The sequence below is a fragment of the Cynoglossus semilaevis genome, chromosome 11 (assembly GCF_000523025.1).
Source record: "Cynoglossus semilaevis isolate Cse_v1.0 chromosome 11, Cse_v1.0, whole genome shotgun sequence".
NCBI lineage: Eukaryota > Metazoa > Chordata > Actinopteri > Pleuronectiformes > Cynoglossidae > Cynoglossus > Cynoglossus semilaevis.
In genome coordinates, this window is record NC_024317.1 from 9,898,888 (window position 1) to 9,920,042 (window position 21,155).

At 39.9% G+C, this 21,155-nt stretch overlaps 2 protein-coding genes across 7 annotated transcripts in view; both read right to left on the reverse strand.

Annotated features, from left to right (window-relative positions):
• prok2 (prokineticin 2) overlaps positions 1–10,331 on the reverse strand; it is a 22,451-nt gene extending 12,120 nt beyond the window's left edge. For 3 of the 6 annotated variants that reach the window (XM_025060447.1, XM_025060445.1, XM_025060441.1), the window contains exons 1-3: positions 10,081–10,331; positions 922–3,556; positions 722–799 (exon numbers count right to left, since the gene is read on the reverse strand). The gene's annotated coding sequence lies outside the window, so the exon portion shown is untranslated. Of the gene's footprint in view, positions 1–708; positions 800–921; positions 3,557–10,080 lie in introns of all 6 variants that reach the window. The other 3 variants (XM_025060442.1, XM_025060443.1, XM_025060444.1) reach the window with 3 other exon arrangements.
• A 3,934-nt stretch (positions 10,332–14,265) lies between these two features.
• Positions 14,266–21,155, reverse strand: part of rybpb (RING1 and YY1 binding protein b) — a 19,129-nt gene continuing 12,239 nt past the window's right edge. Inside the window, exons 3-5 of the mRNA XM_008320445.2 lie at positions 19,438–19,773; positions 18,673–18,774; positions 14,266–17,532 (exon numbers count right to left, since the gene is read on the reverse strand). Coding sequence (XP_008318667.1) covers positions 17,283–17,532; positions 18,673–18,774; positions 19,438–19,773 — 688 coding nt within the window. The 3' untranslated portion in view covers positions 14,266–17,282. The remainder of the gene's footprint in view (positions 17,533–18,672; positions 18,775–19,437; positions 19,774–21,155) is intronic.

The window sequence follows — 21,155 nt, forward strand, 5'->3', positions numbered from 1 at the left end:
AATAAATCCAGATTGTTCTGGATTTAAACCGTGCAGATGTCAGTAAAACAGATGTGCATTTACCTTTCCATCGTAATGTGAAGCAATATACTGTATGAGGCATAAATTTGTCCTGTAGCAATTCTTCTCACAGTGAACTGGGTCATAACAGTTTATCATCTTTCAGATGCTGATCCCAATATAAAACTGCTCTAGATCTCTGACAGCTGTCAGAACGCAGAGCTAGTTTTTTTTTCTAAAGATTTATAAATGGACATTCATTTTAGTTCACAAAGACAATATAGCACAAAGCCCGCACACACAACAACATCAGCACCAAAAATGGCACTTTAAGAGCAACACGCACTGCACCAAATTGAGCAACAACACACAACCCAGTCAGAAGAGAGACAAAGTCAGAAGGGGGCCACCAACAGCAGCAGTTTCCGCTCCATACAGTTCAAAGGTCCACTGATTAACCACAGTCACTCCCTTTGTTGTCAAGTGCAGTTCCCTTCAACACAAGCTACATGAAGTGCAGGTGTCTGACTAAAATACAATGTCACGGTCCTGGTGTGCAAAACTTTCAGATGTGTAGATTGATCTATCACTCCTTTAATCAAATTATTTAACACCGTTAAACGATATCAATAAAATCCAATTTAAGATGAGCAAAGAAACCTTTTATGGTTTCTTCCCTTGAACGACAGAAGGTTTAACAGATCTTACATGTAGGTCCTACCCTGTTGCTGGGGTAGCATGAACGACTGGATGGAAGATCTTCTGAAGGACAGAGTCTGTGTCCGCCCAGTGTTGGATGCTTGGAAATATAAGAAGGTTTATGTCAGAGAAGTAATTTAATGTCACAAACTGTTTCATATCTTTCATGGTGATTACAAGCTTTAGGTTTTCTACTAATTACAAAATTAGCACCCTTCTTACTTCTATCATTGATCCTGTGTCCTCAGTAATCCAAGTCATTTTATGCCATTAAATAGAAGTCAACTGGACCATCTTGTTTGAAGATGTTTCATGGCTCATCCAAAATGCTTCAGCAGAACTGAAAATAAAAATCCTGATAAGAAAAATAAAATGAATCTTCATGTCTGTCTTTCTTAAATGCCTGCGAGTAAAGAATCATCATGTTTAACTAAACACAACACAAGGTGAGACCTTTGCCTACTTCGTAAAAGCACAACATATCACTGACCCTTTTTCTTGTAGCTGACTTCTTGCTACCAAACCAAGGCTGCACCGGGTCATTACACTTAATAAGATGTCAATATAAGTTAATGTAGTTTTTAACTCATATTTCAACAAGTGACAGCTGTGTGGTGGACAGGATTATTTACTCTGAAGGTTATACTCCTCAAGTAGTCCTCACTAAGATTTCTAGTCTGCATTCGAATCATTCATCAACCATCAACGAGGACATTAGGTCAAACTCTGCAGGAAAACAAGAGAGCAGCACTCAGCTTAAAGGTCGAAATCAGAGTCAAGGAAAGCCATTAAGCTCCTGGTTTACTTTTGACCCATGTTCAACCTTCACTTCCTGTATGCTCACAGACTAGGAATGAGACCAAAGAAGCTCATGGCGGGCAGGAAAATGTCTCTCAGATACACGGGCACGTCTGTCCAGCTGACGCCGCTCCATACTGAGCAGTGCCTCTGGTGCCGAGCAGAGATATCCATGAGGCGACTCACTTTGAAGAAGGTTCAGGTGACCACCCCTGGGAAGTACAAGGAGACCCCGACACAGAGCCGGCATTACTGCAGGCACTTTGTCTTCCAGCAGGGCTCAGGTCAGGCTGCCCTTTTAAACCTAACACAAGTAATCACTTGTAGGAAGAATTAAAAAAAGAATGAATATTAATTATGACATCAGAACAACAGAGTAGAGACAGAGAATCAAGTAGCAAGAAAAACTGTCTTTAGGGAAAACGATATGATGTAAAAATAATACAACTAGGACAGTTTGAGGATATTTAGAGCCCGCAGACTCGTCTGTTCAGTTTTGATATTGTAGCCCACATCTGATTGTAAAGCCCATCCATGACTAAATTCTTTTGGTATCTTGAGACAAAGTTTACTTGAACTTTAAAGACGGAGTTCAAAAGGATGAAAAAAGATTTGTCGTTTCTGTAAACCCACCTAGGGATTAAACTCAGCAGGTTCTTGTTGACAGAGGAGAATCCTCTAGTAGAATTTTAATTGTAGATAATGCCAAGCCTTTGCCTTTAAGCTCTAAAAAACATTGTTCCTAAAGTGCATGAACTTTCTATTAAAAAGATCTTGAACCGCGCCTGGATGTAGCCAAGCATCTTCAGAAGCAGCATTTCCACAAGGAATCACACACTGACAAATAACAACCTATTGATTTGACTGGCCAAAAAAAAAAAGAAATGAATGTAATGGAAGAAATTTAGGAAGCTCAGGATGTGGAAACCTGATCCAGTAAGTCTAAACTAACAGGGTGGTTCTGATTGTTGATTGAAGAGCCAGACAGCTGCCGCTGCCTCTCTCCTGCTCTGTTTCCACAGCAGCAGCGTGGAGCAGCTGAAGTGGCGAACAGCGCCGCCGCCGCAGCAGCAGCAGCAGCAGCAGCAGCAGCAGCAGCAGCAGCAGCCTGCTTTCACATTCATAGAAATCCTGGCCATTAATTCCAGAGAAAGGAGGTGCATTCCAGCGCTGATGAAATATCAGAATGTACTGTAGGAGAGGAGCAGAAGCAATTTCTATATCTTTAAGCCAACAAAGACCCACTGCACTTCATCACGACTTGGGTTGTTGCGGTGCAGTGCAGCCGGAGAGATGTAGGGAGAGCAGTCTGATCTTTTTTTCCATTACCTGTAAATCCTCAGCTGATCCTCAGTCACCCACAAACTGTGACTGATGACAGCTGCAAACATAAGACAAGCTGCAAAAATTATTTTTTTACACAGAAATATTTGTCCTCCTCCACAAATCTACTTACAGAGAGACAAGTGTGTCACATACAGTAAAATGTTGGCAAGTCAGAGCGAGACGGTAAATGATGCACCAGTTGCTGGTTGTGAGGAGCACCACTGATGCTCTGTGGGTGCTGTAGAACAGACAGTGGATGCAGGGCCAGTTGGCAGCGGGTTGCTCAGGTTGGCACTGCTCACAGCTCCTGTACTGTAGTGACATCTTTAGCAGCATTGTTACATCCTATACGCCGCTGTCTACCACCCCCACCCATGGATCCACACAGACATCCACTCTCAGCCGAGCCTAAAATAAGACCGGAGCTCACAGATGCACGCTGTGCTCTCCGTCTCCACTCTCCCTATCTCATTACGCTCGCTGTTGCAAAGGAAAAGGCTTTCACTGCTATTGTACCAGCCATCGTGCAAAAACCAGGCACTTACTCCAGCGTTTTTCAATCACGGCAGCGCATTCCAGTCACTCACGTGTGGATTTATTGTTGCAGCTGCATCACTGCACATGTCTGTTGCGCGACTTCTCATGCGTCCTCTTGATTATCAGTCACTGTTTGGATCACTGCAGCTGCAACAGTGAAGGTTCCGGCTGCTTTTCTCTGCTGACCTGAGAGAAGCTTCAGAACAAGCATGAATTTCAGTTGCATGAAGAACTTCACAGGCCATGAACAGGTGAAGATACTGAAAAACTACCAATTATTAACCATGTAATATTACACATTTCAACCCAAGGTTAACTTATGCAATGATGCATTCATCTTAGGGCTGTCAAATTGTAATCACAGTTTTACTTGTAGCAGCGGTGCTGGAGTTTGATCTACACAGACCTCAGTGCAGCTGCACAAGTGCTGCAAATGCATATTGACAGCAGTAACTCCACTGTTGGAAGAAGACGAATAAGACTTGGACTGCAGAGTGGACTACTTTTTTTCCCTGTGATATTTGAATTCCAATTCTGCCTGAAGCTCCATGGTTCTCTTATTTAGGATGTTGGCCTGTGTCCAAGTCAGTCAAACACTAGACGTTCAAAGCGGCTTCTTTGAACGCAAGTAATCTTTCATACTTGACTCTGTGAAATGAAGGATTTTCAAACAATTTGTTCATAATCCAGATGACACTAAATGGGTAAAATAGACACAATAATAATGTTCATTTTCAATATTTGAATGAAAGCAATTTGCTTTCAGAAACTTGTGTCTTACTCCTGTCTTATTACAGAAATGTCAGGTCTGTGCCATCAGTCACATGACCTGACATTTCAAGGTTTAACTTCAATGCTAATCAACTGCTGATAGTCAGTCTGATAGGCCGTATATGAAAACACAACCACAGATAGAAAAAGGAATAAAAAATTAATTACCAACTGTGTCAATTACAAATGAAAAAACAACAATAAACAGTGGCAACAATGGACTGTTTACTACTGATTATTCTTCAAGAAGACAAAAGATTAAATTAGATTAGACTGGATTAGATTGAACCTAATTGATCCCACACTGGTGAAATTGTTGACATGATAAGAAATAAGATAAAACAGGACCACAAAGTCACCCTCAGCCTCTGGTAGATCAGTGTTTCCCAAACCTTTATTCTGGGGACCCATATTTTAAAAGACACACACCCAAGTCGATAGAAACATGATGCAAAATGACTCCCAAAAAAACCCCTCTTGCAACCCACCTGAGGGTCGCGACCCAGTCTTTGGGAACCAATGTGGTAGATGACAGAGAATTCGTACATGATGTGCATTAAAAATCACATCTTTAGCACTGAAAAACTCAAGTTCTCGGGGTTTCAGAAGGTCTTAAAACAGATGTGCTCAGCAACCACGACCAAATCCCCCACTTCCCAGGCGCAGGCGGGAGCAGCCCACTGATCTTGTTTCATGGATGGGTTAATGCAAAGGAATTCCATTGTGTGTAGCAAAATATGCCACGCCAATAATGTATATCTTCATCGTCATGTGTACAGCAGGTGTATTTTAGCACAACTATAAACGTTTTAAACCCTAGCACGAGTGTAAACGAAGCTGAAGAAAAGAATGTAGAAATCTGAACAAGCCATAACATCTTTCATTGAATCCTGAGAAAACTTTGCTCTGGACTCAAGAACCTTAGATAAAAAAAAAAGAGCCAGACGTGGAAAGATAGAAGCACTAAAATTAAATGGAATTTACTTAAAATGATGTTAAGCTACCACTTTCATCCTCCACCTCACCAACTGACTGACCACGTCGATTACTATACGGTCCGCTAACACATTCATTTTTGCAACAGCATTACACGGCTCCATGCAAATTGACCCTGCACCCTATTAAAATTCAGAGTGTCTACTTTGGAGGAGCTGTTTCTACACAGCACTGAGCTGGGGGAGGGGCAGCAGAAGAATGTTAACAGAGTGCAAAGCAATGCTCAGCTTTACTTTTCAGTTACTCAAGTTTATTGTGGAATATTAGCCGTCTGTGTTGAGCCGTCTAAGACAGTCCCATAAAGCAGACAGGGTGTGATAGCAGAGCAGGCTGAGCAAGGACAGAGAGATACTAGACAAATCAGTTTCTGGTAGTGTGCTTAGTGTGCTTAAGTTATCAGTTCAGAACTCACTGGCTTGTGCTAAACGTGAGGATGTCTGTAAATTAAAAAAGTATAAAGAGCAAGTATAAAATCTGCAGTGAAATTGTGCAGCAGTTCAGATCTGTCTGCAATTTGAAATATCTGGGAGAGCATTAATAGAAGAATCAAGCAAACTTCCAATACAATCCCAAAACACGTGCTTTAGTTGTTTGTTGGCAAAGAACCAACTTTGCAAACTACTGTTTAATTTAAAAAAATATTTTGTAAGTCTAATGTAAGAATTCCCATTTGGTTTTCATCAAAGTGGCACTTTGGCCCAGAGGCAGTGTCTCTTTCACTGGTGTGGAACCCCAGGGTTCACCTCCTGGGCAAGATCGAATCCCGGGTAGGGCGGTTGGTACCTTCCAGTGGCGGTGCAGTGTGATATGGGTGGATATCAATCATATCAATATCAATCACATATCAATACATGTCATTTTCATGTGGCCCATATACATGCCAAAGTGATGGTTGGCTGTTTCATCCCTGTGTACAGGCCAGGTTAAATACACTGTGTGGCCCATAATAAGCTGAGCCCTGTTTTGCTATTCCGTTACTTTATTTTTCTCTAACATGTTGCATTACTTCACATTAAATTATGCAAACGAAATCTCTCCAAGCTGTGAAGTAACAGATTAAATGGTTTGCACAACCCGCGCTGTTTGGCCCCATTAATAATTAAGCAGGGTGAATATTATACAGTTCACATGCTTCAAAAAACATGGAGTTCAGTGAGTAGGTCAGATGATTACACGCCGCACGCTGACAGGCAGCAGAGAACCATTTGTTCTACAGTAATTAGCCTAAATGATGAACTAATGTACACCCCCCTTGAAGCAGTCAGGAGGAGACTGGAAGCACCGAGGAGCAGTAACTCTGTCAGCAGCTCAGATGCAGAAGTTTATTTGTGGACAATTATAATCACCTCCATTTATTCTTGACGAGGATTAAATAAAATAATAACTGAAAACAAGCTTACTCCAACCCAGCTTGGACCTGCAGCAGTCATGTTTAATGGATTCCTGATCTGAGTATGATGTGTAAACGGTGTCAGAACACAGCGAGCAGGCCCTGAGGGCCAGCTGGGACAGATATGAGAGGCTCAGCTCCTGACCTCCAGCTGAAGCTGCTTTACAAGACTCTCAAAGCTCCGAGGTTCATCCATAATTTACGGTGCTGCCAGGCCTGTTAACAGCAGCCCTAACTGTGCTGATTATGTAGACAACCTACATAAACACATTCAGCATGCAATAGTAGTTCACCGTCTCCTTGCACACACTCACAGTTACGGGCCTGTGGTTATAAAATCATCCTCATTATTTTGTATCATCTTGAAGAGCTGCAGATTATAACAAAAAGCCAAAAGCCCTTCGGCAAATCCAAGCAAAGGAGATTTAATGACGAGTATTTTGAGAGATCCAATGATTTTTTTTTTGGCAGAAAAACAACACTACAGAATTTGTGGCAGCTTCATAAGAAGGAAAAAAAATCCTCCACAGACAGATGGAGGAAAGAAGCAGTAAAGTTCTTCAACAGAGATTTACTGTTTCAATTTATGAGCTCTGGTGCTGCTGCTAAATAAATCCTTTGTCATTGTGCTTTTATTGTGAGATTTGATCTGCAGTCAGAGGGAAGCCAATGTAAATGTGTTTAAGACGAGAGAGTGTACACAAGTCTCTCTGTCCAGAAAATCTTTATTGAAGAAAATTTGTGATTTTATGGAACCTTTCTTGCTGATAACAAGTAATAAAACATCCACATTTTCTCTACCAAAAACATGGCGTTCTTTACGTTACAAATCCATCACATTGAGTCACAGCAGCAATGCTGCTGGGAGTCACATCGCCAATGAATGTCAAAGAAGGAACCAATAAATATAGAGGCCTAAACTCAGGGTAAAACTCAAGGTCTGCAACCTTCATCACCAAAGAGAGAATTTTATCATTTTATCAAGAAATTAAATTAACTAAGTACTTGTGTGTACAAGTGCAGAATTGTGGAAGTAGGGTGAACACGTACAAACCTTTTTTTTAGGTTAAAAGGTGTGTCGCTTTGATGTAGAGCCTGCAAGCTGGTACAGAGAAAATGTTGGAGTTAAAGTCTAAGTAAATTGGTAGAACAAGTATGACAACTTTGAGTTCCAGTTAGATTCCTGTTTGTTTCCAGCAGAAACAAAAGAACTGCCAGTGTGGTGTAACTTTTGACTTTTTGACCTTGTCTTTGGTTAAAACATACATGATAAAAAACAACCAAGATATCACATGAGCGCCTCACAGAGAAAACTTCTGTCATGCTCTGTGTAGAAGCACAGTTACGTATCTTAGTGTTCGATTTTGCTTGGTATAAATGAAACAAAATGATCGGCTGTCGTTTACGCTCACATCTGGCTCAGAAAACATCACGCGGTGTTTCAGTTTCCAACCCGGGCATCAATATTTAATAACGTCCTTGTAATGACTCTCAAGGCTGAGAGAGGCCCACTCATAATGTGAATTATCATGACAGGTGTCGAGGCGCTCCAACAGATGTGCGCAGCCTGGGGGTCATGTCAGGTACCACTGGGCTATGTGCTCGTTTTCATTTTCATTCCTAAATCATGTTGGTGGTATTGATACTGTGGTATCAATATATCGATACTCACATGAGTATTCCTTGACTATCAATAACTCTCATAACATGTTGATAATAATTAATAGATGGAAAAAATTGCAAGTGTTGATATCAGTATTGGTATACCAAAAAAGTATTTGGTATTGTATCGACTCAAACATTCTGATATCCTTGGTTACATTTCCTAAGCTGAAGCAGTCAACTGCATGTAGCACAGCCCCCTACTTGGAGACATCTTTATGATGATCACTTCAAGGAAAACACAATGCTGTGATCTTTAGTCAGACATCTGGCTGTAAACAGACATCTCGGAATTGAACAGACAATCCAAAGAGGGTCAGCCGCACCCGCTGCCCAACAAATTCTCCATCTGAAAGTGGAGGTCGATATCACATTGATTGATGGGCACGGAATAAGTGGTTCCTCCCATTGTTTACAGCTGTAAAGGTTAAGTGAGGATTTAAAAATGCTTTTTATAGGAACAGGCTCCTGCTCTTCTGTGTGTACTAACACTGCCCCGGACTTTGGTTCCAGGATCTTACAGTCAACGTTCAAAACACTGTCCTTTTTAAATAAGATATAACAGGAGTTCTGTTTACTGCCTTTATCCTCACTTTAAAATGGAAGGGAGGGAGGGCAGTGGGGTCAAATCACTGAAGGGTTTGAACAAAAACTACAACAAGACACTCAAACATACACAACAGAGCTGAGGGGCAAAGTCAAACACAATAACACCCCGAGTAAACAGAAGGAATAGCCCTAGGGGGCTTGTGGGTAATTCACAAGATCAGTAGTGAACACAGAGTAGAAAACAAAAAGTGATGTGAGGATTAAATAAGTATTTTTTACTTCTTCTCACACAAGAAATTGTTGTACATTTCCTTTGATCCAAATCCAATCCAGTAATAATAAGTTACAATTCACAGCCCTACTAACTACACAAACCTAGAAAACATGCCAGGTCATCATTTGTGACACTATGATTTTAACTGTAATGACTGCATCACCATTTCATTTCAATTCTTTAAAAAAAAGAGGAATTATAGCTCTCTGTCAAGACTATTTGCAGTGGCTTTTTATCCTGATGTATGCTTTTCAGTTGTGCAAGAGACAAAAAAAAAAAAGTCACCGAACACCTGCCTCTCATGTTGCACACCCGGAAGTGTCACAGACACTTTTATATTGTCATGTAATATAATAGGTCGACTCAAACTCCTTGGGGATATTTCCACCTTTGTTAAAAAGCACATCCTACCCTTTGCCCCCAGGAGCAGCGTTGATTTATGTTAAAAATGAGGAAGATTTACTGAATGCACACACTGCAGTCAGTAATTGGAAAATGCAGTTGAGTCAGTAATTGCTCATTAACACAGTGCTAAGGGTCATTACCTCATCCAAGCCTGCTCTCACTCACTCTGGTTTTACTTGGTTGGTCACTATTACAGTTTAAAACAAACAGACTTTCAAGGGTTTGAGAAAAAAATTAATTGAATTTATAAAGCATGATGTGATCCAATATACAAAACCAGTGGCAGTCCCTAACCTGTTTGCACCAAGAACTGGTCAGTCTGTACTAGCCAGGCCAGTTGTTAAATAATCGATAATGAAACATTGACGTTTCGTAACTTTTCAAAATAAATCAGATCTAAAGGATACATTATTTTTTCTAATTTGCCTGATTATTTTTAGATGACGAAACAATAAAAAAGATCCTCTTTAATTTGAGCAAATTATTATTATTTTATTGCGCCTGCTGAGAACTCGTACCAACTGACCCACGGACCACGAGCTCATATAGCCATAACTAAAGCAACAAATCCACGAAGCACAATTCAGCCACAGCTGCGACATAACGTACACCAAAAAGCATCAAAATAACAACAACAATTACAGTAATATTAAAAAAAACGTTTTTTACTCACCAAAACCTTTGATTAGCTGTACCATCCCTTTCCATAAGATTAATTCAATTACTCTGTTGTACAGTGCATCACAGAGATGCCGTTCTAACAAGTGTCTTTCTATCAACATCTATGATGAAAGTCAGGTCTGTCCTGTCGCATAAGTTTTAATTCACTTCAGACTGAAAATGTCAGCGCGACAAAAGCTTTTTCAAAAGCTTATTTTCTAGCGAGCTAGTTGCTACATGCAGTTTGCTACATTCAAGACTGTATGTTCTTTGACCATCCAATCAAATAACTCAAATCGCCAACGTAACTGCGGGCCAGCTCAAAATATGATTGGTTAAAGAACCTTTCTCATTGCCATTCATATTAGGCTTCCGGCCAAAACACTTTAGGGCTGGTTCCTTTCAACCTGGCAACACATGAGGCTGAAATATGATTGGCTAAAAAACAAAAACCTCAGACATACGTGATTGGAAAGTCATGCAATCAGGGGAAAACCTGAGAACGAGAACGAATGATGAATACTGCGTATTGTTTCTGATATATTTCTGATATGATGTGTTAAAAAATAAAAAATATTTATATTTATATATTTTTATATGTAAAAAAAACTCGATTTCAGTCTTTTTAGACAAGAACTTTTTGTTAATAAAATTATAACCCATGACTGAGACAGGACAAAAACTCTGTAGCACTCAGCACAATCACAGTAAAACGACCCAGCTTTTTTAATGCATGCTGTCTCCACAGCACTTCCTTATTTGAGTCAGGCCTCTGAACATCACAGAGCTTTGTGGTTTAAGAGGAAATATGGCTCACACATTTCATCAGGCCTATTGATTTTCTTTTCACATAAAAGTGTGTGGTTTCTTATCTGCACACTCACAGCACTTCCCCAACATGTGGACCTGTTTGTGACGCCCTAAAAGAGGGTTCGACATGAGTGGAAGATGCCCATATGGGTGGAAGTCCAGCTGGAAGTGTAAGATTATGGTGATGTTTTTCATCGGAATAAGGCAGAAAGAGAAAAGCAGTCCTCAGCTCTGCTTCAACACTGCCAGGCTAAAACATACCTTACAGAGAAACGGCATTATGCAACGTCACAGATGCCAACTTTGGTTTGATTTAGCCGAATAAGTCCCCTTAAGAAAGATACATGTTTTATATCACAATGTGGTAGTCAGATTAGATTAGATTAGATTAGATTAGATTAGATTAGATTAGATTAGATTAGATTAGATTAGATTAGATTAGATTAGATTAGATTAGATTAGATTAGATTAGATTAGATTAGATTAGATTAGATTAGATTAGATTAGATTAGATTAGATTAGATTAGATTAGATTAGATTAGATTAGATTAGATTAGATTAGATTAGATTAGATTAGATTAGATTAGATTAGATTCAAACAGGTTGAGATTAAAATAAATAATCAGATCTTAAGCAAAAACATTTCTTTATTACAGACTGCAAATCATCTCAAATGAAACAATTTCATGTTGCAGAGCACTTGTAGTGATATTTTGTGAATGACGCAATGTTTGATTGTTAACCAGGAGCTTCATTCACAAACAAAATGGAAGTGAACAACCCAGTCAACTCCAGCCATACTGACTGACCGTGACCATTATTTATCCAGTCATACTGACTGACCGTGACCATTATTTACTATGAGATGAAGAGAATCAGACTCACAAGCAATGAGACGACTCATTAATTCACAGTTAAAAGACTTAATTTGCCTTCTAACACCAGTGGGACCAGAGTAAGTGCTTCTTAATGTTTTCACTAGTGGCTGGAAACTCAGGCAACCACAGTTATTGGGTATTATTACAGTATACAGTATATTTAATATTTATACAGCATTACAGCAGCATAAATGTTCAGTCTGCTGGATTTTATTTCACCACATTAAATAAATGATCTGAGGATGAACGCACGACTGGACTCTGGTTACAGCATCACAACTTTAGCTGCCTTGCTATAGCTGCAATTCCGGACAGAAGGCATTTTAATGATTAATGCAGCAGTGTTTTGACAGGCCGCGAATTATATAATTGTGTATTAATCTAAACATTGCAATAATTCTTTTTTTAACTTAACTTTTAAGTTCAAAACAGGTTTCAAATGAGATGGAAGACAGAGATGTTTAAGATTGTGTACACTGAATGGAAGATAGTCTGAATGTACCTGATTATCTATACCTTTATCTTTCTATCTGCCAAGAGCAACTGAAAACACACCTGTTTTTTCATATCTCACGAGTTTTCTTCTGCATTTAACCCTCTGATTCCAAAACTTTTTCTGCAGTGCCCCCATTGTATTGATCGGAGTCTCCCTTCATACAGACATATTAACCGAACACTACATAAAAAAATTACTGACATTTTGACTGGAAAGGGGAACTACAATAACGCACCTGTAATCGTTTCCCACTGTGGCAAAAAATAATAAAATATTAAAACTAAATATATTTCACCTGCTGGACCAACAATAATTCTATGTCAGCAAGGGGGTCCCGCTCCCAATTTTGTAAACCACTATTTTAACCCATGAATCAAACACCAACAGTTTTTTTCTCATAGGACATTGACCTAATCTTAACCCGGTTCCTTACTTTTCCCCCAGAAACACTGACAAATCAGACCGCAGGAAACATTATCATTGTTTTTCAGTGAATCTCAGGTGAGCAGGGCAATAGGTTTGGTGGCATCTCTCATCTCTACAGTGAGACATTCTCGATGCAGCGTAGGACTGTGTTCAGGGAAGAGTTACTGCAGCAGTCCTAAACCTATGGGACTGTGTCTAACCATCATTACCATATGAGCCTAGTGTATAAAGAGACGGGGAAGGAATAGTCACTGAAGTGAATCTGAAACACAAACTATTCTTCTCAGTTATACTTTCATGTGTGTGTGGTTTTTCATGACGACAAAGGACTGTAATACTCATCTGTTGCAGCTCTTAGGTGGTGCATTAGTGGGCTGCTAACCAGCCCCTGGGGAGGGGGCAGGGGGTGGAGTGACATGACTGAAAGCTGTTGTCAGTATGAGGGCTCCCTCTCCTCATGTGTTCCTGCACTGTGGAGGCTACGTCTCCTCCAGACACAGGCAGTCTCTCCAAAACAACTCAATCAATACAGTCTGCCAACTCCACACACACACACACACACACTGAAACACTTCCTGTCTGCAGAGATGACATTCTGTAGAATCCACAAACTGTGAAAAAAAACATGAAAACTGTCAACCATTGTCATCATGTAAAATCTATGAGGTCAACTGCACTTTTTTCCATCTTCAAATATTACCTGTAACTACTGAGTCACATAGTTAAGACTTTCTTTTTTCATCGTGCTGTAGTAATAGTGCATGTGAAGATTTGTCAGCCTCCTTTGACAACCCTCTAAATTGTTTTTTGTTCTTACCAAACCTTAACATTTTACAATCTATAGTGGCCCATGAATTGGTTATAAAAACTTGGCCAAGTCACTACCCCTGCAGCACCCCCAATGTAAAGGGTTGCTGATGACTTGATATCGTCAAGATATAAATAAGCTGAGTAATTAAAACTGGTTGTTGTGAATCTGACAACTTTTCCAATTACACTAAGGCATTTGTTTTGCACTGCAAAAATGTGTTTAAATTAAAGGTGTAACAGTGTGCGGATTGGTCCCAGACAAATTAGTGTTCAGCTCATGTAGTTTCACAATTAATAGTTTTATTTGTGAAAGGCAGTCGCTCTTGGGGAACTGTTAAGAGCGGAAGAGTCGGAGCAAAGCTGGAGCAGAGCCTGCTGAGTATCAGTCGTGTGCTAATTGACATTTGACAGCTATTCAGAGCTTAGTTCTACTTCATGAATTACATCTGTCTTGACAGTAACGTTTAACTTGTCAGCTAATCTCTCTGTCATACATTATTGTGCTTCTGTTGCTGCATATATTTATTTAATTCCTTTTTTATTATTTTTATTCTAGGGCTGTCAAAAACCAAGGGTTGATTACCTTAATTGAGACGTGGGCAGACTGGCACACACGCTTTAAAAAAAAAGTTGGTATTTACACACATTGTGGGAAAACTTTTTGTTTGTGTGTTTCACCAAGCAACTGGTGCTTAAAATATCAGTAATGTCAGTACAAGCAAAAAGCAAAATGTATTAAAATACTTCAAAAACTGGAGAAGACAGAACCACCAGGACGTAGATAACATTAACAATTTTATTTGTGAAAAACTACAAGCAAAATTCATAAATAGACATTTCTATTTGAAGCAGAGGGAAATGATCAGGTTAGCCTATTAGCGCAAAGTCGTGCACATGCCAGAAACATGTATTATTTCAACATTAGAAGCTAAGACATGGAGCTTTGATCTGCTGAAAATGCTGCGTACACCAGGAACAGAATGTGACCATTTCACAAGGGGAAACAATGACACATCAGCTATAAGTTAACATAAACAAAAAACAAACAAAAGGAGAAAAAAACAAAACTGGATTAAACAAAAAAAAAATGGATTATTGTACTGTCTCTACAACTTTTTTTTGTTTTTCATTTTTTAAAACAGAGCATTTACTTTAAAAGCATTGTACAAGACATTGTTATAGAAGGAAATGAGTTTGTATAATACACTTAAATGGAAATTCACGGTTAAGATTATACAGTCATTTAAAACAAGCATTTAATATTTGGGTCTGTGACAAACAAAGCTAAAAAATGTAACCATCTTTACACAGTAAATTAAGGTTACTGGTCGCACACAAGAACAGAACTGCTTGCGCGGAAAAGGAAACAAGAAACAAAAAAGACTTCAGCTCCAATGCTATCATTCATAGTGTTTGCTTTTACACTTTTAAAATTCTATTTACAAGCAAAATTCATATTCCCAGCAAATGGCCATTGCTCAATAATAATTTACCCATGAATCCTTTCTGTTGCAGTACTCAGTCAGTGAATGGTTGCAGATAAGGCAGGTGAACAAAGATGGCTTCTTGGGCCCATTTTCTAACAGGTTGCATTACAAAGCAGGTTTGAATTCTTAGTAAAAATCAGACTGAACACGTCGCCGCCCCGTCACCCTCCCTCGCATCCCCTCCGGCACTCCCACCGGTCCCTTATTCACAACACTTCTCCTCACTTTCAACACTGATTACATATTTGTATGCAGTAATGTACATAATTACAAGATAACAATAAGCTTCGGAAGAACAGAACAAAGGCTTTGAACACGTCATTTCCTGGAAGTGAACATCTTCTTACAGAACACAGGTGGATCTCACCCTGGACACTGTAACCTCGCCTAACCTGGTTTTTGCTCTGCTCCAGGGAGGCTTAGCCTAAGGTCAGTGGGGCAGCTGGACTGAACTGAACTGGACTGGATTGGACTGATGCGGAGCAGCAAAGTCAAAAGCAGGTTTTCTAAGACCAAGGTTAAGCCTTAGAAAACCTGGACCTCCTCTCACCTGGCCCGCTTCTTTGTACCACATTCAAAAGTGGGGACCGGGTGGAGCTCTGACAACTCTCTGTCCAGATCCAGCCGAGCACAGAGACCATGAGTGGACAATAAGAACACCATTTACATGGATTATATTAGTCTTTATTTAAACTGTTATTCATCTCACACATAAGATATTTGCATTTTCAAATTGTTATTCATCTGTCTATGCATCACGTCATGAAATTCCTTTGGTCCTTCAATAAATAAAACTAAGATATCATATACACATTTATTCTTTATACAATTCATACAGAAGAAGAGGAAATTTTAAGTTGGTCTGGTATGGGCTTGGGTGAATTAAAACCCTTTTAAATAAATCTATCTGTTCAAAACAATTGAAAAGAGCAGTTTCGTTCCATTTGATACGCTTTCTTTTTTTACCTTCAATGGCAGGAGTCTTAAAAAATAATTTAAAAAATGGTCAATTGAATTGTCACTCTTTGCAACTTGTACACATCCTTGCACTTAGATTGTGGGGAACTCAGGTTGGGAGGGTGATTGAAGATTGAAATAATCGTCTTCAGGGCCACAGCGAAAGGAAATGGGAAAATAAAAACAAAATAAAAAAAAAAAGATTCACAAATGCCTCGACACAAAAAGTTGAGATTCTCTTTACAGTTCGAATATGGTTTCACCATATGTAACTGTATGTTACCATCCTTCAGTCACAACAAAACAAAACAAACAAACAAACAAAAGAGAAGCTCAGCTCACATGATAAGAGCTCTACCTTCAGCCGAAGCCACAAACTCAACATTTTAGGAATGGAATGCAGAAAATATCACCAGCTTTTTTAGTGTTTAACACAACCGCCTATACTGTGCAGTTAGGGAGAGAGAGGATAGAGATTCTGCTATAGTATTGTAAATGATTGACAGAGGAGCTGAAAGCTCTGCCATGAGATTCTTCTTCTGATGCTCACTGACCAGTACAGGAGGAGCCTGCGGACCCCACGGAGGTCCACGCGCCAGTGTTGAGAGTGAGACAGATAGTGAATTCAATTCACCAGCACTTTGTCACATTAGCTGAATGGGCAATTCCAGATCTGCTAATCCGCTTCACAGTGTATCTAGCACCAATATGTGTAAAAGAGAAAAAAAACAAAACAAAAAAAACATTGTCTGTGCCTCGAGTCTTGTCCTTTCATTTTCAAACTGTAGTAAAAACACTGAACAAACAACCAATGGGCAGAGCTACGCAGCAAAGCTTCAACATAAAGAAGAAGAAGACCAAAGTATACAGGTGCAACAGGTAATAAATAATTGTATAATAATAGTTTAAAGTTATTAATATGCCGGTGGATATTGTGCCCAGGGAAGAATTCCTCTTTAGAAAAAGAAAAAGGTTGACTTGGCCTCACATCCACATACAAATATAAAACAATACATACAAGTGTCTGGAAGCTACCGCAGGGTGAGGTTGAGATGAGGTGGAAGGGGAGGGGGGGCGTTTACTCTTTGCAGCCCAAACTCTCCTCTTCTGTGCCAACGGTGCAAGGTAGGTTCCTCCAAGAAAGGCTGTTTTATTCACACTGATCCTCTCAGCATCCAGGGGCGGCTCACGGAATGGAGGCAGGGCAGCAGTGGGCAGGGTGAAAAAGTCTCTCCCTTAGAGGGATCCATAGTGTCCAAAAACATGTGAGAGGGAACGGGCGGGGGTCTGGAACTGGAGCAAGGTCAGGACAGGACAAGGAGGTGACAAAAAAAAACAATAGGCAAGACCTTCAGAACGACTCGTCGTGCCCCACGGAGAGATCTCCTTTAGGCGTGGAGGCGCGTGACGAGCCCTTGTCCATGCTCTCTGAGCCAGAGCTCTGGTGCTGCTGTTCGGAGCCCGCACTGGACGTGATGGTGGACGAGGAAGTGGAGGAAGATCGGGTCTTCTCCTTAAAGTCTGTTATGATAACTGTCACGTTTCCCACAGTGATGGCCAACTGCTGGGCGGTGCTTCTGTCAATGTTCTTCAGTTTTGGTCTGTGGATGGAGAAAGACAAAAACACCCCAAATAAATCATTATGATCACCCAAAAAAAATTTGTATTTTCTGTATACAGAAATGTCACAGCTGGGTTTTCATAAAAGTGTCAATTAAAGTTGCAAAAAATACTTTTTAAAACACAGAAAATTGATTCTCAGTGTGACTTTGAGATTTCTTAAAATTCTGAGAAAAACTATAATATGATGGATATTTTGTAAAAAGAGAGAAAGCAGTGTAATTAAATCTGGGTCAAAACAAACATAGATAGAAAGAGATAGAAACATCATGAGAGTGAAGATATACAAAAAATAAAGTTAAAGTTTAAAGTTAACCAAAAACTCTGATTAAATTAACAAAAATAAGATTGAGGTTAACCAAAAACTAATAAATGTGTGACACACAACTTCAAGAAATCTGGTTTTACATGCAAAACTAACTGGTGCTTAACTTAAAAAAATATATGCAAACTGTAGCGGATGTGAAGGCTTTTTTTTTGTGGTAAAACGGTTTTTTAATGAGCGACTCCCTAAGCTTTTGATTTGAAAAGTAATTTTGTTCTAGAGACATGGTTTTTTTTTAGTTTAAAAGTAAGGCAGAAAGACATAAATGAGTATGTAACACAGCTGCGTCATTTGTTTTCTTCCTGCTATCACTGCACACCTGTTAATGTCACAACTGAAAAAAATTACCACAGACTAGACTTGGAAAGTACTGTTTTCACCACGGTCAAAAAACCTCAGGTACACGGCCTATTCCAGTATGAAATAGTTAGAGTAAGTCGTCAGAATCGTCATATCCAAACATCATGAAACTCCAGTTAGAAAAAAAAAATCTTAACGGTAAAACTGCCAACCACAATATGACTATTAGTGTGTTTGAGAAACAACAACAGAGAGTCTCTGCCAGCAACCCGGGGGTGGTTCAACGAAATTGCTCAATTCACGGGGTGACACATGAACAGTCAGAACAAGTGTAAAGAAAAGTGAGAGTGGGTGTTCACAGTACAGATCGTTTGTGAATCATTTGAGATTTCCTACCAACTTGGTGCTGACTGACTCTCTCTGAACAGAGGCGATGTGTGTTCTGCCTCACACACACACACACACACACACACCTGCCATGGCTGAGGCTACACACCTGGAAATGTGAGAGTTCTTGTTGTTGGTCTTGGTCACCGATTTGCCAGACTGTATGCTGTGTTTGTCACTAGGGGGGCTCTGATGGTTTTCTGACTTTGGTCTGCAAGAGAAGACACACGTTGACACACATATTAGTGAGGAGAACTCCAAGAGTACACATTGACACAGGTGAAGTATTTGAGTGATAGTACAGATGTCAACAAGTTTAAAGTGCAATCATGACCCAGAAAGAAGTGATTGTGACAGCCAAAAAGACTGTTGTCTTTTAGTTCAAAATACTTTAACAATATACTGTACATACACAATGTTTTTAGTGCAAATGCACATAATTTGTCAGGATTCTGTTTTAAAATAGTCACTGATTTCAAGAATATAATATTTGTACAAAGACAAAGACCAAATAAGGGGAAAAAAGCGGAGAGTAGATCTGACCTCAGTCTTCCAGCCTGAGATGTACTTATAAACAAGTTGTAAGCCAAAGTTGAAACTAAAATTTTATGGTTTATATGAAACTTAACAGTCCAAAAATGTTGAGTTCAAACAGAACTATCTGATTAATGATTAAGAAACATAAAGATTTCAACCTGTGGCTATCACAGACACATTTTTAAAAATGTGATTAACCACAGAGTGGCTGTGGATTAATCAGAATTAATTACGATTGTGACCTCATTTATGAATGATTAACGATGATTATGTGAGATGACTCAAGAGCAACTAAATGCAAAGTCTTTTTATTATTCTGAGCCTCCTTCCCACTGACCGGGTCTTTTTGCTGCTGGGCTTCTTTGTGATGGCTGGGCTGATCTCCTTCTCTCCGTCAGGTTTGTCTTTGATTGGCAGTTCTTTCTCGATTTTGTCTTTCTCAGGGGGGTCTGCTTCTGACCGCACTCCCTCTGGGCGCTCGATGTCAGGGCGCTCGACATCGGGGCGCTCGACATCGGGGCGTCCTACACCGTTGGCTCGCTCTCCTTCTCCATCTGGACGCTCCTTCTCTGGGCGCTCACTCCTCTCCCTCCGCTCCTTCTTCGGTGGTGGAGGCATCGAGTACTGCTGAGCCGCCTGCTGGGCAACCAGCTGGGAGTTGATCCTGGGTTTCCTGTGGATGGGATTGCAGCATTGAGATTAGTTACACAGTGAAGCTTTAAAGAGACTTTGACACTCTGCAGAATAACATGACGGCTGGGATTTGAAAAAAAAAAAAAAAAAAGGCTGCATGTCCCAGCTGTGAAGGCGGGTATACCCAGCAGACTCCTGGTGGAGCAACTGTCTTGAGAGTTCATCTCACAAGTTCAACGCTACAATAAAATAATACACCAGATGAAAAGGTGAGACAATTTGCAAAACATAGCTGTGTTCTTCATGGCCTCATTTGTCATTGACTACCACATTACTCTCTGCATTAAAGCCATCTGTGAGACACCCCATTAACACTGGACACAAAGGAGCAGTGGACTGCATTTTTGGTAACACACTGCTCAGGTTGGGTTTCGGAATCACAATTAAACTTCATTTCATTTTTAATTTTAAATGCATTTTTCTGCTGCATTACAACAATGTGGCCAGGTCCCTCCAGCATCAGCTGGACACAGGAAAATAAGAGCTGTTCCTCAGTTCCAGTTCCAAGGCTCAGGTTTGAACACAGATGTGTGCTCAGCATGATGGTCACCAGCTGGTACCAACTAGAGAGAGTAGTAGAGGATCTTAGAAGAGACAATAACATGACCGCTCTCCAAAGAATCAGTTGCAGCAGAGACCAAACTAAAGTAAACCTTGTGGATAATGTCAGGCCAACGCTGGGCTAACATGGTCAGGGGTAGACCACACTGTTCTCTCTCACACACACACACACACGGGAAAATCTATTAAAGGCAAGGATGGGTGGACTTTTGACCAGGACACAATTACATAGCCTAGACTGTTTTAACTTTACAATTAAGTCAGTTTTGTGCAGTTCTTGGTATAAATCATTAAGAAGAGCCTTAACACAGACAGTTGAGTAGGAGGATATGGTCAAAGGTACAAAAGGCAGGAACAGAAAAGGCTTGATGCTGCATCAAACTGATGAAAGCTATAATGTAGATTGTTTTATGGATTTCATAACTTACTGTCTTTTAGGTTCTACAGTGTTTCCTATCAACATGAAATAAGCCTCTACACTGTCATTCCATTTTTTTGTTTTTTCTTTTACTATTTTGCCAATTTTAAGCGTTGTATTTTAAACATTCTTACACATGTCTTACACAGTTCTACAAGTGTACGCAGTATATCCCGTAGCAGCCCATAAAGGGTAAAAAAAGAAGAAGGAGCCGGTTCATACAGCTGATCAAAGAGCAATCAATGGAGGCACAATATTATCGTGTCATGCATCATGATGCTTGCACTATACTCCAATCAATACGCCAGCTGTGGAGAATCTAATGAGCTGTTCATGCAGCTTCAATTAGCCTTCATGGTTCTCTGGAGCCTGGGGCTTTTTCC